Source organism: Chlorocebus sabaeus, chromosome 12 (assembly GCF_047675955.1).
Source record: "Chlorocebus sabaeus isolate Y175 chromosome 12, mChlSab1.0.hap1, whole genome shotgun sequence".
NCBI classification, from domain to species: Eukaryota; Metazoa; Chordata; class Mammalia; order Primates; family Cercopithecidae; genus Chlorocebus; species Chlorocebus sabaeus.
Genome location: NC_132915.1, coordinates 2,232,618 through 2,253,278, shown reverse-complemented (window position 1 = coordinate 2,253,278; position 20,661 = coordinate 2,232,618). Strand labels below are relative to the sequence as shown.

At 37.9% G+C, this 20,661-nt stretch overlaps 1 protein-coding gene across 11 annotated transcripts in view; it reads left to right on the top strand.

The window, feature by feature from the left end:
• The window catches only part of ZNF782 (zinc finger protein 782), a 77,449-nt gene extending 58,790 nt beyond the window's left edge, over window positions 1–18,659 (top strand). For 9 of the 11 annotated variants that reach the window (XM_073021411.1, XM_073021410.1, XM_037998683.2 and 6 more), the window contains 2 exons: window positions 9,133–9,234; window positions 13,484–18,659. In XM_073021411.1, the coding sequence (XP_072877512.1) occupies window positions 9,133–9,234; window positions 13,484–15,339 (1,958 nt within the window). In that variant the 3' untranslated portion in view covers window positions 15,340–18,659. Of the gene's footprint in view, window positions 1–3,381; window positions 3,608–9,132; window positions 9,235–11,545; window positions 11,693–13,483 lie in introns of those variants that run through there. The other 2 variants (XM_073021413.1, XM_073021414.1) reach the window with 2 other exon arrangements.
• The last annotated feature ends 2,002 nt before the right edge of the window (window positions 18,660–20,661 follow it).

Sequence of the window (20,661 nt, the reverse complement as noted above, 5' to 3'; positions counted from 1 at the left end):
TCCTGAGACTTTGCTGAAGTTGCTTATCAGCTTAAGGAGATTTTGGGCTGAGACAATGGGATTTTCTAAATATACAATCATGTCATCTGCAAAGAGGGACAATTTGACTTCTTCTTTTCCTAACTGAATACCCTTGATTTCTTTCTCTTGCCTGATTGCCCTAGCCAGAACTTCCAACACTATGTTGAATAGAAGTGGTGAGAGAGGGCATCCCTGTCTTGTGCCAGTTTTCAAAGGGAATTTTTCCAGTTTTTGCCCATTCAGTATGATATTGGCTGTGGGTTTGTCATAAATAGCTCTTATTATTTTGAGGTATGTTCCATCAATACCGAATTTATTGAGCGTTTTTAGCATGAAGGGCTGTTGAATTTTGTCAAAAGCCTTTTCTGCATCTATTGAGATAATCATGTGGTTCTTGTCTTTGGTTCTGTTTATATGCTGGATTATGTTTATTGATTTGCGAATGTTGAACCAGCCTTGCATCCCAGGGATGAAGCCCACTTGATCATGGTGGATAAGCTTTTTGATGTGCTGCTGAATCTGGTTTGCCAGTGTTTTATTGAGGATTTTTGCATCGATGTTCATCAGGGATATTGGTCTAAAATTCTCTTTTTTTGTTGTGTCTCTGCCAGGCTTTCGTATCAGGATGATGTTGGCCTCATAAAATGAGTTAGGGAGGATTCCCTCTTTTTCTATTGATTGGAATAGTTTCAGAAGGAATGGTACCAGCTCCTCCTTGTACCTCTGGTAGAATTCAGCTGTGAATCCGTCTGGTCCTGGACTTTTTTTGGTTGGTAGGCTATTAATTATTGCCTCAATTTCAGAGCCTGCTATTGGTCTATTCAGGGATTCAACTTCTTCCTGGTTTAGTCTTGGAAGAGTGTAAGTGTCCAGGAAATTATCCATTTCTTCTAGATTTTCTAGTTTATTTGCGTAGAGGTGTTTATAGTATTCTCTGATGGTAGTTTGTATTTCTGTGGGGTCAATGGTGATATCCCCTTTATCATTTTTTATTGCTTCTATTTGATTCTTCTCTCTTTTCTTCTTTATTAGTCTTGCTAGCAGTCTGTCAATTTTGTTGATCTTTTCAAAAAACCAACTCCTGGATTCATTGATTTTTTTGGAGGGTTTTTTGTGTCTCTATCTCCCTCAGTTCTGCTCTGATCTTAGTTATTTTTTGCCTTCTGCTAGCTTTTGAATGCGTTTGCTCTTGCTTCTCTAGTTCTTTTAATTGTGATGTTAGAGTGTCAATTTTAGATCTTTCCTGCTTTTTCTTGTGGGCATTTAGTGCTATAAATTTCCCTCTACACACTGCTTTAAATGTGTCCCAGAAATTCTGGTATGTTGTATCTTTGTTCTCATTGGTTTCAAAGAACATCTTTATTTCTGCCTTCATTTCGTTATGTACCCAGTAGTCATTCAGGAGCAGGTTGTTCAGTTTCCATGTAGTTGAGCGGTTTTGATTGAGTTTCTTAGTCCTGAGTTCTAGTTTGATTGCACTGTGGTCTGAGAGACAGTTTGTTACAATTTCTGTTCTTGTACATTTGCTGAGGAGTGCTTTACTTCCAATTATGTGGTCAATTTTGGAGTAAGGGCGATGTGGTGCTGAGAAGAATGTATATTCTGTTGATTTGGGGTGGAGAGTTCTATAGATGTCTATTAGGTCTGCTTGCTGCAGAGATGAGTTCAATTCCTGGATATCCTTATTAACTTTCTGTCTCGTTGATCTGTCTAATGTTGACAGTGGAGTGTTGAAGTCTCCCATTATTATTGTATGGGAGTCTAAGTCTCTTTGTAAGTCTCTAAGGACTTGCTTTATGAATCTGGGTGCTCCTGTATTGGGTGCATATATATTTAGGATAGTTAGCTCTTCCTGTTGAATTGATCCTTTTACCATTATGTAATGGCCTTCTTTGTCTCTTTTGATCTTTGATGGTTTAAAGTCTGTTTTATCAGAGACTAGTATTGCAACCCCTGCTTTTTTTTGTTCTCCATTTGCTTGGTAGATCTTCCTCCATCCCTTTATTTTGAGCCTATGTATGTTTCTGCGTGTGAGATGGGTCTCCTGAATACAGCAGACTGATGGGTCTTGACTCTTTATCCAGTTTGCCAGTCTGTGTCTTTTAATTGGAGCATTTAGTCCATTTACATTTAAGGTTAAGATTGTTATGTGTGAACTTGATACTGCCATTATGATATTAACTGGTTATTTTGCTCATTAGTTGATGCAGTTTCTTCCTAGCCTTGATGGTCTTTACATTTTGGCATGTTTTTGCAATGGCTGGTACCGGTTGTTCCTTTCCATGTTTAGTGCTTCCTTCAGGGTCTCTTGTAAGGCAGGCCTAGTGGTGACAAAATCTCTAAGCATTTGCTTATCTGTAAAGGATTTTATTTCTCCTTCACATATGAAACTTAGTTTGGCTGGATATGAAATTCTGGGTTTAAAATTCTTTTCTTTAAGAATGTTGAATATTGGCCCCCACTCTCTTCTGGCTTGTAGAGTTTCTGCCGAGAGATCTGCTGTTAGTCTGAGGGGCTTCCCTTTGTGGGTAACCCGACCTTTCTCCCTGGCTGCCCTTAAGATTTTTTCCTTCATTTCAACTTTGGTGAATCTGGCAATTATGTGTCTTGGAGTTGCTCTTCTCGAGGAGTATCTTTGTGGTGTTCTCTGTATTTCCTGGATTTGAATGTTGGCCTGCCGCTAGGTTGGGGAAGTTCTCCTGGATGATATCCTGCAGAGTGTTTTCCAACTTGGTTCCATTTTCCCTGTCACTTTCAGGCACCCCAATCAGACATAGATTTGGTCTTTTTACATAATCCCATACTTCTTGCAGGCTTTGTTCATTTCTTTTTCTTCTTTTTTCTTTAGGTTTCTCTTCTGGCTTCATTTCATTCATTTGATCCTCAATCGCTGATACTCTTTCTTCCAGTTGATTGAGTCGGTTACTGAAGCTTGTGCATTTGTCACGTATTTCTCGTGTCATGGTTTTCATGTCTTTCATTTCATTTATGACCTTCTCTGCATTAATTACTCTAGCCATCAATTCTTCCACTTTTTTTTCAAGATTTTTAGTTTCTTTGCGCTGGGTACGTAATTCCTCCTTTAGCTCTGAGAAGTTTGATGGACTGGAGCCTTCTTCTCTCATCTCGTCAAAGTCATTCTCCGTCAAGCTTTGATCCGTTGCTGGCGATGAGCTGTACTCCTTTGCCGGGGGAGATGTGCTCTTATTTGAATTTCCAGCTTTTCTGCCCTGCTTTTTCCCCATCTTTGTGGTTTTATCTGCCTCTGGTCTTTGATGATGATGGTGACGTACTGATGGGGTTTTGGTGTAGGTGTCCTTCCTGTTTGATAGTTTTCCTTCTAACAGTCAGGACCCTCAGCTGTAGGTCTGTTGGAGATTGCTTGAGGTCGACTCCAGACCCTGTTTGCCTGGGTGTCAGCAGCAGAGGCTCAGTTGAAAATGCAGAAATCACCGGTCTTCTGTGTCGCTCACGCTGGGAGTTGGAGACTGGAGCTGTTCCTATTCGGCCATCTTCCTCCGCCCCCCGAGAACACATTTTTCAAGTGCTGAAAGAAAAGAATTTTTAACAGAACTCTATATCCAGTGTAAGTATCTCTTGGAAATGAAGGGAAAATTGAGACATTCTCAGATGAAGGGAAACTAAGAGTTTATTGCCAGCATACCTACCCTGAAAGAATGGAAGGAAGGAAGTTCTTGGAACAGAAAAGAAATCATAAAAGGAAACTTTCAAGCATCAGGAAAGAAGAAAGAACAATGGAAAGAGTAAAAATGCTGGGAGATACGATATACTTGCCTTCCCTCTTGGGTTTTCTAATTTCGTTTGATGGTTGAAGGGAAAAATGTAACATTCTCTGATGTGGTTCTCAGTGTATACAGAGGAAATATTTAAGATTATCATGTTATAAACAGGAAGCAGATAAGGGACTTAGAGTCCCTTCATCTTTACACTTCACCTGAACTAGCAAAATATTGATACTTATCACAGTGGACTGTGATAAGTAATATGTGTATAATTTAACATATAGAGTAACTACTAAAAAAAAATTTAAGTTGTATACTCAAAAATATTATAGAAACATAGGTAAGTAAAAAATTGAATTCTAAAAACATGTTCAGGAGAGGAGATCAGGGAAAAATGAATAAAAATTCAAGGGAAGAAACAGAAAACAAATAAAATGGCAGATTAAAGCCCTAGCATATCAATAATTACATTAAATGGTCTAAATACACTAATTAAAAGACAGATTGAAAGAGTTGGTTTTTAAAATTCACCTAAATATATGCCATCTACAAAAAATTCACTTCAAAAATAATAGGTAGATTGAAAGTAAAAGAATAGAAGAAGGTGTACCATGGAACATTAACCATAAAAAAGCAGGATTGGCTATGTTCATATCAGATAAAGCAGACTTCAGAGCACAGAAAATTGTTGATACAGAGTGATGTTACATGTCAGTCTGCCAAAAAGACAGCAATTTCTTTTTTCTTTTTTTTTTTGTTTTGAGACAGAGTCTTGTTCTGTCGCCCAGGCTGGAGTGCAGTGGCATGATCTCAGCTCACTGCAAACTCTGTCTCCTGGGTTCACGCCATTCTCCTGACTCAGCCTCCCAAGTAGCTGGGATTACAGGCACTCGCCACCACACCTGGCTAATTTTTTTTTTTTTTTTTTTTTTTTTGTATTTTTAGTAGAGACGGGGTTTCACTGTGTTAGCCAGGATGGTCTCAATCTCCTGACCTCGTGATCCACCCGTCTTGGCCTCCCAAAGTGCTGGGATTACAGGCATGAGCCACTGCGCCTAGCCTAAGAGCAGTTTTTAAATCCTAAATGCTTCAGCATTCCAAGAGATTACATCTTATGCAACTGTAGTACAATGTCAGTATCAGGAAGTTGACATTGGCACAACAGGTGTATAGTTCTGTGTTATTTATCACATGTATAGATTGGTGTAACCACCACTACAGTCAAGTCAGCAGAACTATTCAGTCACCACAAAGAGCTTTGTCCTACCCCTTTAATAAAGTCAGCCCAATTCCTTTTACAATCCCTTAACTCATGGTAGTCACTAAGTAGGTAAGCTATCATTTCTTCTAATGCTTTTCAGCCCCGCCCTCTTCTCCCCTCCTGAAACTTGTGTGACACAATTGTTAGATATTACGTTGTAGTCTTACAGGTCCCTGTGGCTTTAGTCTGTTTGCTGTCTGTTGTTCAGATTGGGTAATTTCTACTCTTCTGTATTACAATTCATGGATTCTTTCCTCTGTCTTCTTTATTCTGCTGTTGAACCCATCCACTGAGTATTTTTTAACTCTAAAATATCTACTTCATATATCTTCTCTTTCTTTGCTGAGACTTTCTATTTTTGCTTCATGTTTCTTACTGTTTGTTTAAACATTTATATGATGGCTTATTTAAAGATTTTATCAGATATTTTTAACCTCTGTGCCATCTCAGTGTTGGCATCTATTGATTGTCTTTGCTTAAGTCGAAGTTGTCTTAGATCTTGGTATGACAAGTGATTTTAGATTGAACCTATTTGGAAATTATAAGATCTGTGTCTTATTTAATTAAATCTTCTCATGTAGCAGGCATTCTCTGACACCACTGTGGCAGAGGAGGTGGGGGGTGCTGCCTTATTATTGAAAGGTGGGCTGAAAGTCCAGGTCTCCTGCTCAGCCTCTGTCGGCACCTGGAGGAGGGGTTGTCATTACTGCTGAATGGTAGTGGCAGTTCAGGATCCCCATCTTGCCTTCACTGATAATACCCTGCATGGGAGGATCTGGAGTACCTCATTACTCCTCCCCATGGGGCTTCGAGTGACACTGGGGGGCAGGGGACCTTGTCACTGCCTGACTTGGAGACATGTCTCAGCCCCCAGTCAGCCCTCTCTGACATGTCCCTGGTGGAGCGGTAAGGGAGCCTTCCTCCAGCCTGGTGAGCACAGACATTTGAGTTCCCCACGTGGCCTTTCATGGCAGCAGTAGAGGTGGAGAATGTATTTTTTATTTTGTGTTTGGCTGAAATAAGAACAATCGTTGTCTAAAAGTTTTCAGTCTTGCTAGGCTGCCTCTTTCCTGAACCTCTGATTTGAGAGTACAAGTTTTGGGTTTTATGTTTTGTTTTGTTTTGTTTTGTTTTTTCTGTCTCCACATTCATGTTGCTTGTGGCCAGCTTCTCCAGCTTCTAATTGGGAATATATCGTTGTCATTCCTTAAGTCCTGAGGTCCCTGAACAATCTGCTGTCTTCTCTCCACCTTTCAGCATCTTATGTTTTTAAATATATAATATCCATAGTTTTTAGCTATACTTACCAGAAAAGATAGGAGGAAATACCTCTACTCCATATTTCTAATAGAACATGGCTTTTTTATTTTAAATTTTTGGCTCTTTGAAAATTTTTTTTTACTATTGCTCTTTTCTCACTTAATTCATATTTGGAGAGCAAGATTTTTTAAAATCCTTTTAAAGTTTATTTAAACTCATTTCAGGGCCCATGATATGATTTATCCTGGTTAAATGTTTCATACGTATTTGAAAATATGTGTTTTCCTTTTGGATCAGTGTTCTATAAATGGAGGTCATGTTGGTTGATAATATTCTTCAAGTCTTCTGTACTCCTTCTTATTTATTTGTAATCTTCTTCTATAAATTATTGAGAAAGGAGTTTTACTGTGCAGCTACAATTGTGGATTTGGTTATTCTTCCAGTTTCATCAGGATTTGCTTTATGTATTTTGAAGTAGTGTTATAAGATGGAAAAACATTTGTGATTGCTATATCCTCTTGATTAATTATTCCCTTTATCATTATGCAGAATTTCTCTTTATGTATGCTGTTTATATATTATGAAACCCATAATAAATAATATTGTCTAAAAAGATAACTTGAAAGATAATATTCTATTTAAAGAAAAGAATTCCAAGAATGAGAAAAGTGTATTTTATTTTCATCTTCTTTTTTCCAGTTTATGGTGCTCTTTATCTCTATAAATTTTTTTATATAAATCAAAAATTTTCATAGTACCATTTTTCTTCTGTTGGGAAAATTTAACATTTCTTGTAATACACATCAGTTGCTGATAAATTGTTTCAGTTTTTTTTTTTTTTTTTTGGCTGAAACATCTTTGCTAAGTATAGAATTTTAGGTTGATTTTTTTTCTTTCAGTACTTTAAGAGTGTCACTTCATTGTCTTCCAGACTGTAAAATTTCTAACAAGAAGTCAGCTTTAATTTTCTTTGTTCTTCTGCACATATTATGTCTTTTTCTGTCTGCATAAAATTTACTTTTTTTCAGCAGGTTTTAGCAATTTGATTATAATGTATATGGGTGTGATTTTATGTTTCCTCTTGGCATTTATTTAGCTTCTTGGATCTGCAGGTTTATATAGGTCATTACAATTGGCAAATTTTGGCCACTGTTGCTTCAAAATTTTCTCTCCCTTTCCTTTTTTTCTTCTGAAATGCTGATTACATATATGTTAGACTACAAATTTATTTAACCACAGATCACAGATAACTCTGTTTATTATTTTCCAGTCTCTCTATGTGTTGCCCAGGCTGGTCTTGAACTCCCAGCTTCAGGCAATCCTCCTGCCCCGCCTTCCCAAATAACTGGGATTACAGATGTCACTGTGCCTGGCTATATGGGCCATTTCTTGTTTGGTTGTTACTGATTGATTTTTCTCCTTGATGAGAGTCTTGTATACCTAGTAATTTTTTATTGGGTGCTAGATATTGTGAATTTTACATTGTGAGTTGCTAGATTTTGTTGTATTCTTTTACGTATTTCTGAGCCTTTTCTGGGATGTAGTTAAGTTACTTGGAATAAGTTCGATCATTTCAAGATACACTTTAAGCTTTGTTGTGTTGGAGCTCACTTTAGTCTAGAATTAATTTGGTCCCTCTTCTAAAGCAGTACCCTTCTGGTTATTCTACCCTGTTGGTCATTAATTAGGAGGTTTTTGTACCCTGGTTGGTGATGATCATTGTCTATCATCAACAAAATCTAGCAACTCACAATGTAAAATTCACAATATCTAATACCCAATAAAAAAATTACTAGGTATGAATGATCATTCCTACCTTTGGGTACACTGTAGCGATTTTTCAGCCTATTCTTTTTCACTGGTCTTTTCCTAACCTTGAGTGATTTTCTTATATGCTTATACAAGTCAGTACTCAGGAGACCCTTCTGCAGATCTCCAACATTTTATATCAGTATAGCTCTTTCTTCACTGGCATTTACTCCCACAAATTCTAGTTGCCAGGGATTCCTTAAACATCCAATTTTGTCACATCAGCTTACCGAGTCTGCCAGCCTCTGTTTTGGTGTTCTCTTTTTCTGCTCTGGGTTGGCAACTCTCTCACAAGTAGCCTGTGATAATCACAGGGCTCACCTCATTGTTTCTCTACTTTCAAGGATCCCTGTCTGCGCTGCCTCTTGGCTAAAACCTAATTACCATTTTTTATATTTTGTTTGGTTTTTTAGTTGTCTGTTATGGAGCAGTAAGTCAGTTCCTTTTACCCTGTTACAACGAGATATGGAAGTCCTCATGAAATCTCTTCCTTGACACCCAAGACATTGGCCATTTTAGAATTTTATGTTATTTAGGTGTGCAGTTTAGGGGTTCAAGGAGATTGACCATTTATGAGAATAAGAGAATGTTTTCTGGCCAGGTGCAGTGGCTCACGCCACTGTACTTTGGGAGGCCAGGGTGAGACAATTGCTTGAGGCCAGGAGTTCGAGACTAGCCTAGGTAACATAGTAAGACTCTGTCTTTACAAAAAAACTTGAAAAAATTAGCCGAGTATGGTGGTGCACACCTATAGTCCCAGCTACTCAGGAGGCTGAGGCAGGAGGATTATTTGAACCCAGGAGTTTGAGGCTGCAGTGAGTCATGGTCACACCACTGCACTTCAGCCTGAGTGACAAAGGGAACCTGTCTCTAAAAAAAAAGTAAGAAAAGAAAGAAAATGGTTTTTTTGGTTACTTCCTCAAAGAAGGTCCAGTGAGCACCCTAAATATGCCCCTTCTGAAACTGTACCTTTTTCACATTCAGAAACAGTAGAACCTATGCAACTAATGCAAATGCTAAATTATTTCCCATTTATAGGGTACTGCTTTACAAAACCAGAACTGATCTTCACATTGGAACAAGGAGAAGATCCATGGTTATTAGAGAAAGAGAGAGGATTTCTAAGCAGGAACTCCCCAGGTGAGTTACTGAATTCAATGAGCAGAAGGTTCACTGATTCACTAGGACTCCTCACACAACTCAGCATATAGTCATAATAATGGTTGAATTGTATACAGTGAAAAGATACAAAGAAAAATCAGCAAAGATAAAAGGTGCATGGGGCAAAGTTCATAGGAAACAAATCGTAAGCTTCTGAGAGTTCATACAGTTCCCTAAGCCCAGTTCCCTAAGCAAGGAATTGCAAAAACCCATGTAAATGTTGTCTACCCAGAATTGGTGCCCAGGATTTTTGTTGCGGGCTAACCATGTAGACACCCTCTGTCTAGCATGTACCAAAAATCCAGACTTTGAGATGGAAAACCGGTGTTCTCTATCATATTGTTTGTACAGGACTGGCACAGTGAGCTCCTCAGCAGTTATGGGAATCTTGTTTCTAGATGCCAGCCAAGGGCAGACCTAATAATAAAGTCTTTTTAAGAGTAGCAGTCTCAGGCCTGCTATATCAACTCTTGTCTATACAAAACCTATGCAAGTCCCTGGCATAACATAGATTAAGACAAACATATTTACCATATCAACGAATGTAAGTGGATTAAATGCACTTATTAAGAGAAAATTCTATTAGATTTTGTTAAAGAGGTATGTTTAAAAAATAATTGGAGAAGTTCAAAATACAGTTATGAATTGCTAAGGCAATAAACTACAATAATTCAGGTTTTATTTGCTTTAAATTCCTACTTCTATCGCATAATCTTGGAATACTTTATCCTATACTTTATCTCTTATTTTTGTAAACTCAATAACACTAAAGTTAAATTCAGGTCAAAACATAGAGAAAAGAAAGGGCATTTTGATAATGCCAAAGTAGACAGTTTTAAAAGGATATGTTAAAAGTAGACAACTTTAAAATATATTTAAGAGTTTTGAATATTTGTGCACTAAATTATCGGGTTTCACAAAACAAAAAAACACAAGTGTTCTGAGGAAATACGGAAACATACAGGTAGCATGGCCTTTAATTTACCTTTTTGATTTCATACCAGAACCAGAGGATCACAACTGAGATCCTAGACTAGTGCTCAGCAAATGAGGACACAGGGGAAATTCTACCTGCTCCCTATTTCGGTCAGGAAAGATTTTTCTAGAACACAGCCATAGCTGTTCATTTATGTGCTAATGCTGCAAGGTAGAAATGAGTAGTTGCAACAGAGACCACATGAGCAGCCCAGTGGAGAACATTTACTCTCTGGCCTTTTCAGAAAAAGTTTACTGACTCCTGCTCTCAAAATTATAAATAACATATTTTATAAAAATGAATCTGATGTGTCTTTCAAAACTCTACTCTGTTAACAAAGAATGAACCCATTTTAAAATGATTATGGGACACTGACGAAATATAAGAGTATTTTGTGCAAACATCAATAAATTCCTCAAAGTAAAGATAGTATTGTCCACTAAAACTATAAATTGCAAACAATGTGAGAAGAATTAAAGTCTGTCTTAAAATCAATAAGGACTATATATCTTTAAAAACATATTTAATCAAAGAGTAAATGAAAATCAAAATTGTCCAATATCCAGAAAATTTCAAAGGTAAAAAACATGCATATTAGAACCTTTGGGATATAGATAAAGCAGTGCTTAGAAAAAACTTTTAGTCTTATATTAGTCTTATATACTTGTTTTTTAAAGTGAGAAAGTTTTCAAAGAAAACTAAGCAAAGCAAAAGATGTAATAAAAATAAGACTATATTAGTATAAATTTTAAAGCCAAAAGTGGTTCTTGCAATAAAAATAACTGAATAAAATAGACAATCTCAATTAGAAAAAGGGGGAAAGCACTATTACTCACTTAAAGTTTTGATTTAAATTCCTACTTCTGTGGTATAGTTTGAAATCCTTTAGTGTATGCCTTATCTCTTCTTTTTGTAAACTCACAATCTACTTGATAGATGTGTTTAAAAAAGAAAAAATGAAACACTGTGCCAGAGAGCACATAGTTACTGAATGAGCTCCATTCCTACCTGGATTATAATCCACTAAAAAGAATGGTCTCTGCTTTACTCTTCTATATATTGAGTCCATGCAATATAACATGTAAGTATTTTTAATAATATTGTGTATTAACTTCAAAGCCACTTGGTAGAGGTATTTCTTATTGATTCATTCAGAAAACGTTATCCCTAAATGCAAACACCCAAGTCAAATTTCTGAGACTTTTGAATAATCAGGTGTAGGTTAGCACTGGGTCTGAGCACTTGTGTAGGAAAGAGGAGGTAATTTTGAGGCACACTGCTTTTTAAGAGTCACTGTCTTCATTTATATTACAGAGAGGTATAAAGTATATCAGAATGAAGGTTATATTTTGTAAAGGAGAACAAAGCTGCATAAAATAATTAATGCTATTGATTAAAAAGTGAACTATTACTTTACGTACAACTAAGAAAGAGAAAATGCCATTTAACTGTGGACGTGAGGTAAGTTTTAAAATACTCCCTAATTTGAATGATGGTAACTTTCTTAAAAAATCATCAGTGTCAGATATATGAGTACTATCCATATATCCCTTGTTAAAATGAATAATATAGACAGTAACTACTTTCAGATTGTAAATAAATGTTCCTTACATTTGTGGGAAGACACAAGAAACCTTTTGTATGTATGTAATTTGGGAAATGCTTTGCGTTGCCTGAAAGGCATCTAGAATCTACATAGGTCTAAGGCTAAAAAGCAGAGTGATTCAGAGAAAGAATACAAGACTGTTGCTGACAATATACTATTTACTGGTGATATCCTGTTGAGACTAGAACAGAAAAGACTGTGGGCTATTGCAGTGACAGCTAGAACATGTAATGAGCCTGCAGTTAGTGTAAAATCTTCTTTTCCTGAATATCTCTTAGGACACTAAGGCAGTGTATTTAAAGCCTTGGGGCTGACATTTTTGCATGCAATATGGGTAGCAGTAGGGCAGTAGCAGTCAAATATACACAAGAAATTTATGATAAATAAATATAAAGGATACGTGTAAAGTTTTTAAGTCCAGATTAAAATATATGATCCTTAAGGTTCTCACAGTCAATAAAAACTAGTAATGTTAAAAAGTAGATTGAAAACAGAATTAAGGATTGGACAAAGACAAGGCTAGTTTTAGGGAAAAGAGTGAGCAAACTGAAAAGACAAAAGTTAAGATTTGATGATCTAAAAAGATTCACTATTGACCAGGTGCAGTGGCTCATGCCTGTAATCCTAGCACTTAGGGAGGCCGAGACAGGTGGATCACCTGAGATCAAGAGTTTGAGACCAGCCTGGCCAACATGGCAAAACCTTATATCTACTAAAAATACAAAAATTAGCCAGGCATGGTGGCACATGCCTGTAATTCCAGCTACTCAGGAGGCTGAGAGAGGAGAATCACTTGAACCCAGGAGGCAGAAGTTGCAGTGAGCCAAGATCACACCACTATACTCCAACCTGGGCAACAGTGAGACTCCATCTCAAAAAAAAAAAAAAAATTCGCTATTGAACAACCCTGATACAATAAACTAAGTCACCAGAGCTAGGGCAGAGCAGTGAATCCAACCTAGGTGGAAAAATGACTTTAACTCCCATCAATTTTACATTTCCACTTACACATTTGTGTTCCTTTGATGATAATACAGACAGAATTAAAATGTGGCCTACAGTAGTATTTCTTTTAACATGAGGAAATTGGTTCCATTATAAATTTATTTTGTGATATGTAGAAAGGAAATGGAGCTCCAACTGGACTATTGTAGGCTAATGATTATCCTACCATTGTAATTTATGTTTGTATAAGAATCTAGACTAGCATTACTTCCTAAGGCAAACCTTGTCTCAGATAAAACCACTAATCCATTGATTTTTGTTGTTATCTACTTCATTTTGGTAATCTTTTTTTTATTCATCCCATTCTCTGATTTTCCTGTTCCCAGGATCCAGTGCTTTTACATATACACCATTTTCAGTCATTTTGTTGATTTATATCCTCTTCTCTATTCGGTTTTGAAATTTTTATTTTAAGATGCCAAATACAGACGTATATTCATTTCCCATTTCTTTTTCTACTACAAAAAAGTTTAAGCTAAAAAGGGAATATAGGGAATATACTTGAAATTACTTTATTGTTGAGAAACTGAGCCAGAAACTCAGGAATCAAATACATAATAGGGCATATATATACATGTATGTCCCATTCCATAAGAAATGTATTAAATATCATAAAGTTTGTTTAATTTTATCATTTTTAGAAGACTCCCAACCTGATGAAATCTCAGAGAAGAGCCCAGAAAATCAAGGCAAACATTTCTGGCAAGTTTTATTCACCAATAAATTATTGACTACAGAGCAAGAAATTTCAGTAAAACCACATAATCGGGACATAAACATTTTTCCTGCAAGAATGATGCCTTGTAAATGTGACACTGTGGGGTCTGCTTACCGGGGTCTCAGCCCGACGGCCCCATACTGTCAGTATTCAAAAGAAAAGGCGCATGAGCATAATGTATGTGACAAACGGCTCATCAGTATTAAGGATGGCAGAACTAACACTCAAGAGAAATCTTTTGCTTATAGTAAAAGTGTGAAAACCCTCAGTCATAAGGAGGACGTTATTCAATATCAGACAATTCAGACTTTGGGGCGAGATTTTGAATATAATGAAAGTAGAAAAGCTTTTCTTGAAAAGGCTGCCCTTGTTACATCTGAAAGTACCTACCCAAAAGGAAAATCTTACAATTTCAATAAATTTGGGGGAAACAAATACGATAAATCAACCTTTATTATTCCTCAGAACATTCATCCAGAGAAGAGTCACTATGAATTTAATGATACTGGAAATTGTTTCTGTAGGATCACTCACAAAACTCCAACAGGAGGGAAATCTTTCAGCCAAAAGTCACATATTAGAGAATGTCATAGAGTTCATATAGAGATGAAACCCTTTGAATATGGTAAAAGTTTCAACCATAATTCAACCCTCCCAGTGCATCAGAGAACTCATGCAACAGATAAATACTCTGATTATAACCCATGTACAGAGACGTTCAGCTACCAGTCAACTTTCAGTGTACCTCCGAAAGTTCACATAAGGGAAAAACCCTGTGAGTATAATGAATGTGGAAAATCCTGCTCTATTAATTCACGCTTGATTTGGCCTCAGAAAAGTCACACAGGGGAGAAACCCTATGAATGTCATGAATGCGGGAAAGGCTTCAGTGAGAAGTCACGCCTAAGAAAACATCAGAGAACTCACACAGGAGAGAAACCATATCAATGTGATGGATGTGAGAAAGCTTTCAGTGCAAAGTCAGGCCTAAGAATACACCAGAGAACCCACACAGGGGAGAAACCATTCGAATGTCATGAATGTGGGAAATCTTTTAACTATAAATCAATCCTCATAGTGCATCAGAGAACTCACACAGGGGAGAAACCTTTTGAATGTAATGAATGTGGGAAATCTTTCAGCCATATGTCAGGCCTAAGGAATCATCGAAGAACTCACACAGGGGAAAGACCATACAAGTGTGATGAATGTGGGAAAGCTTTCAAACTGAAGTCAGGCCTGAGGAAGCATCATAGAACACACACAGGGGAGAAGCCCTACAAATGTAATCAGTGTGGAAAAGCTTTCGGTCAGAAATCACAACTCAGAGGACATCACAGAATTCACACAGGGGAAAAACCCTATACATGTAATCATTGTGGGGAAGCTTTCAGTCAGAAATCAAACCTCAGAGTACATCACAGAACTCATACTGGGGAGAAACCCTATAAATGTGAGGAGTGTGGAAAAACTTTCAGGCAGAAATCAAATCTCAGAGGGCATCAGAGAACTCACACTGGGGAGAAGCCCTATGAATGTAATGAATGTGGAAAAGCTTTCAGTGAGAAGTCGGTCCTAAGGAAACATCAGCGAACTCATACTGGGGAGAAACCATATAATTGTAATCAGTGTGGGGAAGCTTTCAGTCAGAAATCCAATCTCAGAGTACATCAGAGAACTCACACAGGGGAGAAACCCTATAAATGTGATAAATGTGGAAAAACTTTCAGTCAAAAATCAAGCCTTAGAGAACATCAGAAAGCCCACCCAGGGGATTAAACATATGCATATAAAGAATATGAAAATACTCTGAGCTGGAAATCAAACCCCACAATACATAAATTAACACACAGGAGAGAACTGTTAACATAGCACTGGAATTTCCTCTACAGTTTCAGCCCCCACCCAATGTCAAAGAATAGAAGATGAATTGTTGAAATGTATTTTATATGGGCATTCTTTCAGCCAGAGCACAGTCTTCCATGGATATTACAGAACTCACCCAGCAAAGAAACCCTATAAAGATAATGAATATAGAAAATACTCATGTGAACTCACTCCTCAGAAAACTCATGCTGCAGAAGAGCTCTGAGAAAGTAATAAAAATGAAAACTTTGTGCCGACAATCAAAACTCTTTCATCATCAATCACACAATGACAAAAGCTAGAATATAGTAAGTGTGTGATAAACTTTAATGAAAAGTCAGTATGGCAGAAAATACATTCAAGATGGAGACCTCATAGTATATTAAACAAGAAATGAAGTTAATGGATGTGGGAAATTCTTCTGCCATGTCAACCCTCATTTTAACTTACACAGAGGTAATCCCTATATGTCACATAATAACTATTGAAATGTTCACTAGTAATCATTTTCACTTCTCTCTCATGCCACACCTGACCTAAATTTCTCAACCGCTCTGTCATATAAATGGGGTCATATTGTTACCCTCTAGCTAGTGGAATATGGAGGTCAATGACAGGTCTTAAATACATCAGCAAAATTCTCAATGTTTTCTTCTATCCTTCATTAGAATGGAATGGAGGAAAACCTTGGGACTCAGGCTCTGATGATAGAAAATACAAGATAGTAGGAACCAAGGTCAGAGAAGGACCCTGTGGCATGGAGTTTTCTCCTCCATGTACACAGTTGGATTTTTTGCAGTGAGGAAATAAATGTGTTCTCTGCTGAACTTCTAAAGGTTTGGGTATACTTGATACTGACAGAAACTCAACAACCCTCATCTAATAAAACTCACGAGTATGATTTTTCAGGACATCTGAAATCAGTGTATGTCAGAAAAGTCACATATGACAAACCTCAGACAGCATCCTGAATGACCATGACTTTTATTCCCAAGTCTTCCTCATCGGACAGGTAATATCATCAGAAATCTGACATTTTAACAAATGTAGGAAATTCTTCACACACACAGACATGCACACACACACACACACCCAGAATCTCATTAAATATTTGATAATTTAATTTTGAATGTGTAAAATTTTCAACAAATTATCATATTTTATATCAGAGCTTGTTACAAGGGGAAAATCTATCAATTTAAGAAAGGTAAGTAATAGCCTTTATCTAGATATTGCTATATCAGAACTGTTGTTTCATATAGAATATCAAAACTTTTAATGAAATGTAACATTGATTAATAGACATTCAGTATAATAAAAAGCTTAAAAAGAACAAGAAATAAATTGCATAAACTGAAAAACAGTGTTGCAAATATGTGAGTGTTTTGTGAGTTATTGATTGTTTATGTATGTATATGTGCATGGTACTTACCAGGTATTTGTTTTATATGTTTCTTAGACCTCAACATTACTATAAGAGAATTGTGTTCCCCTTGCTTTATAACTACTTTGACATCAGCTACAATTTGCCACATGAATATTAATAACAAACCTTTTATGGAAAATATCTGATACCACATTCCCTTTCTCCTGCTGCCTTCTAACATGTCTGTCTAGTAAAGGCCATTGTTACTAAACTGCCTCCTTTCAAAGAAGCCAGTGTCAACCAATAAATTTCTCTCTCTTTTCTGTGTGTGTGTCTCACACACAAATACACAAGCAAATATATATATATATATCTTCAACATCACTGATTCTTTCCTAGCAGTGTTGAGTACAATAATGGACACTTGGAAGGCAATCTTTATTTATGGTACTGTGTTTTTCACTTTTAGCATTTTAATTTTGTTATAGTTTTTATCTCTCTGCCACAGTTACCTACCTGATACTTCATGTTGTCTAGTTTTCCCGCTGGAGTCACTTTCTATGGCATTTGGCATTCTTTCTCTCAGTTAAACAACTGCTTGGATCTTTGTTTTTCTCTACAACCACCTAGTTTTCCAGATAGCTTTTTTGCTCTGTGGCCTCAGACATCTGGTGCATTGAAGAAAAGTTAAAGCCTTCCCAACTGTTTTCTTGTTTCATGGATAGAGAGCAGTGCTCTTGCCTGCTCTCTCTTTCTCTGAGTTGTAACTGAATGTCATCAGTTGTTTTTTGACAAATGTTTCAGGGTAATTTGATGGAAAAATGATAATTCCTTTCAAAAATGATGCTAAGATAATTGTATTACTCCATTCTCACGCTAGTAAGAAGAAAACCCCAAGACTGGGTAATTTGTAAAGGAAAGAGGTTTAATTGACACACAGTTCTGCATTGCTGGGGAGGCCTCAGGAAACATAAGATCATGGCAGAAGGCAAAGAAGCAGGCACCTTTTTTACAGGGCAGCATAGTGAGTGCAGCAGGGCAAATGCCAGATGCTATAAAACCAACAGATCTCATGAGAGTCAGTCACTATCGCAAGAACAGCATGGGGAACACTGCCCCCCATGATCCACTTACCTCCAGCTGGTCCCACCCATAACGTGTGGGGATTATGGGGATTACAATTCAAGATGAGGTTTTGGGTGGAGACACAGGCAAACTGTATCAATAATGATACTTATATATTGTAAATGCAACTTGATCTTTACACCATAATTTAAAACTTACTCAAATCACAGAACCAAACAAAATCACTAAAAGTACAAAATTTATGATAGAAAACAAAAGAAGCTGACTGGATATGGTGGCTCACCTGTGTAATCCCAGCACTTTGGGAGGCCAAGGCAGGAGGATTTCTTGAAGCTAGGAGTTCAAGACCACCATGCACAACATGAGACCCTATCTCTACAAAAAATGAAATTAACCAAGCATAGTGGCATGTGCCTGTAGTCCTAGTCCTAACTACTTGGGAGGCTGAGGTGGGAGGATTGCTTGTGCCCAGGAGTTTGAGGCTGTGGTGGGTTGTGATCATGCCACTGTACTCCAGCCTGGGTAACCGAGCAAGACTCTGTCTCTTAAAAGAAAAAAAAAATGTTTATAATACAGAAAATGCAGTTATAATGGACCAAAAAAAAAGGAAAGCATTAAAATAGATATTTCACTGAAGATACATAGTTGGCCAATAAATACTAGAAACAGTGTCCAAAGCTTTGGTCAGCAAGAAAGTGCGTGTTCATGTGATAGCAATACAAATCCATATTGTAGTTCCTTATAAAGATAACAGTACCTTACCTACAACCAGCAATTTTCATTCTAGGCATTTACCCCAGAGAAACACAAAGAATTATATGCAGATAAGGGTGCACCCAAGATGGCCGAACAGGAACAGCTCCAGCCTCCAGCTCCCAGCATAACACGGAAGATGGGTGATTTCTGCATTTTCAACTGAGGTACCAGGTTTGTCTCACTGGGGCGTGTCAGACAGTTGGTGCTGGTCTGTGGGTGCAGCCCGACCAGGGAGAGCTGAAGCAGGGTGAGGCATCACCTCACCTGGGAAGCACAAGGGGGAAGGAAATTCCTTTTCCTAGGCAAAGGAAATTGAGACACACAACACCTGGAAAATCAGGTAACTCCCACCCTAATACTGTGCTTTACCAAGGGTCTTAGCAAACAGCACACCAGGAGATTATATCCCACACCCATGGAGCCTCCCTCATTGCTAGCACAGCAGTCTGAGATCTAACTGAAAGGTGGCAGTGAGGCTGGGGGAGGGGTACCTGCCATTGCTGAGGCTTAAGTAGGTGACAAAAAGCCACCAGGAAGCTCGAATTGGGTGGAGCCCACCACAGCTCAAGGAGGCCAGCCTGCCTCCATAGTCTCCTCCTCTGGGGACAGGGCATAGCTAAACAAAAAGCAGCAGAAACCTTGGCAGAGGTAAATGCCCCTGTCTGACAGCTTTGAAGAGATCAGTGGATCTCCCAGCGCAGAGGTTGAGATCTGAGAACAGACAGACTGCCTGCTCAAGTGGGTCCCTGACCCCTGAGTAGCCTAACTGGGAGACATCCCCCACTAGGTGTAGACTCACACCTCACACCTCACACGGCAGGGTACACCCCTGAAACGAAGCTTCCAGAGCAAGAATCAGCAACACACGATGTTCAGCAATATTCTATCTTCTGCAGCCTCTGCTGCTGATACCCAGGCAAATAGGGTCTGGAGTGAACCTCAAGCAAACTCCAACAGACCTACAGCTGAGGGTCCTGACTGTTAGAAGGAAAACTAACAAACAGAAAGGACACCCACACCAAAACCCCATCAGTATGTCACCATCAACAAAGACCAAAGGAAAAACCACAAAGATGGGGAAAAAGCAGTGCAGAAAAGCTGAAAATTCAAAAAATCAGAGCGCATCTCCCCCTCCAAAGGAACGCAGCTCATCACCAGCACGGAACAAAGCTGGACGAAGAAAGACTTTGACGAATTGAGAGAAGAAAGCTTCAGTTGATCAAACTTCTCAGAGCTAAAGGAGGAACTACGTAACCAGCACAAAGAAACTAAAAACCTTGAAAAAAGAATGGATGCATGGATAACTAGAATAATCAATGCAGAGATCTTAAAAGAACTGATAGAGGTGAAAACCATAACACGAGAACTACGTGGCAAATGCACAAGCTTCAGTAACCGACTCAATCAACTGGAAGAAAGAGTATCAGTGATTGAAGATCAAATGAATGAAATGAAGCCAGAAGAGAAGTGTAGAGAAAAAAGTAAAAAGAAATGAAAAAAGCCTCCAAGAAATATGGGATTATGTGAAAAGACCAAATCTACGTCTGATTGGTGTGCCTGAAAGTGACAGGGAAAATGGAACCAAGTTGGAAAACACTCTGCAGGATATCATCCAGGAGAACTTCCCCAACCTAGTAAGGCAGGCCAACATTCAAATTCAGGAAATATGGAGAATGCCACAAAGATACTCCTCGAGAAGAGCAACTCCAAGACACATAATTGTCAGATTCACCAAAGTTGAAATGAAGGAAAAAATGTTAAGGGTAGCCAGAGAGAAAGGTCGGGTTACCCACAAAGGGAAGCCCATCAGACTAACAGCAGATCTCTCGGCAGAAACTCTCTAAGCCAGAAGAGAGTGGGAGCCAATATTCAGCATTCTTAAAGAAAAGAATTTTCAACCCAGAATTTCACATCCAGCCAAACTAAGTTTCATAAGTGAAGGAGAAATAAAATCCTTTACAGACAAGCAAATGCTTAGAGATTTTGTCACTACCAGGCCTGCCCTACAAGAGATCCTGAAGGAAGCA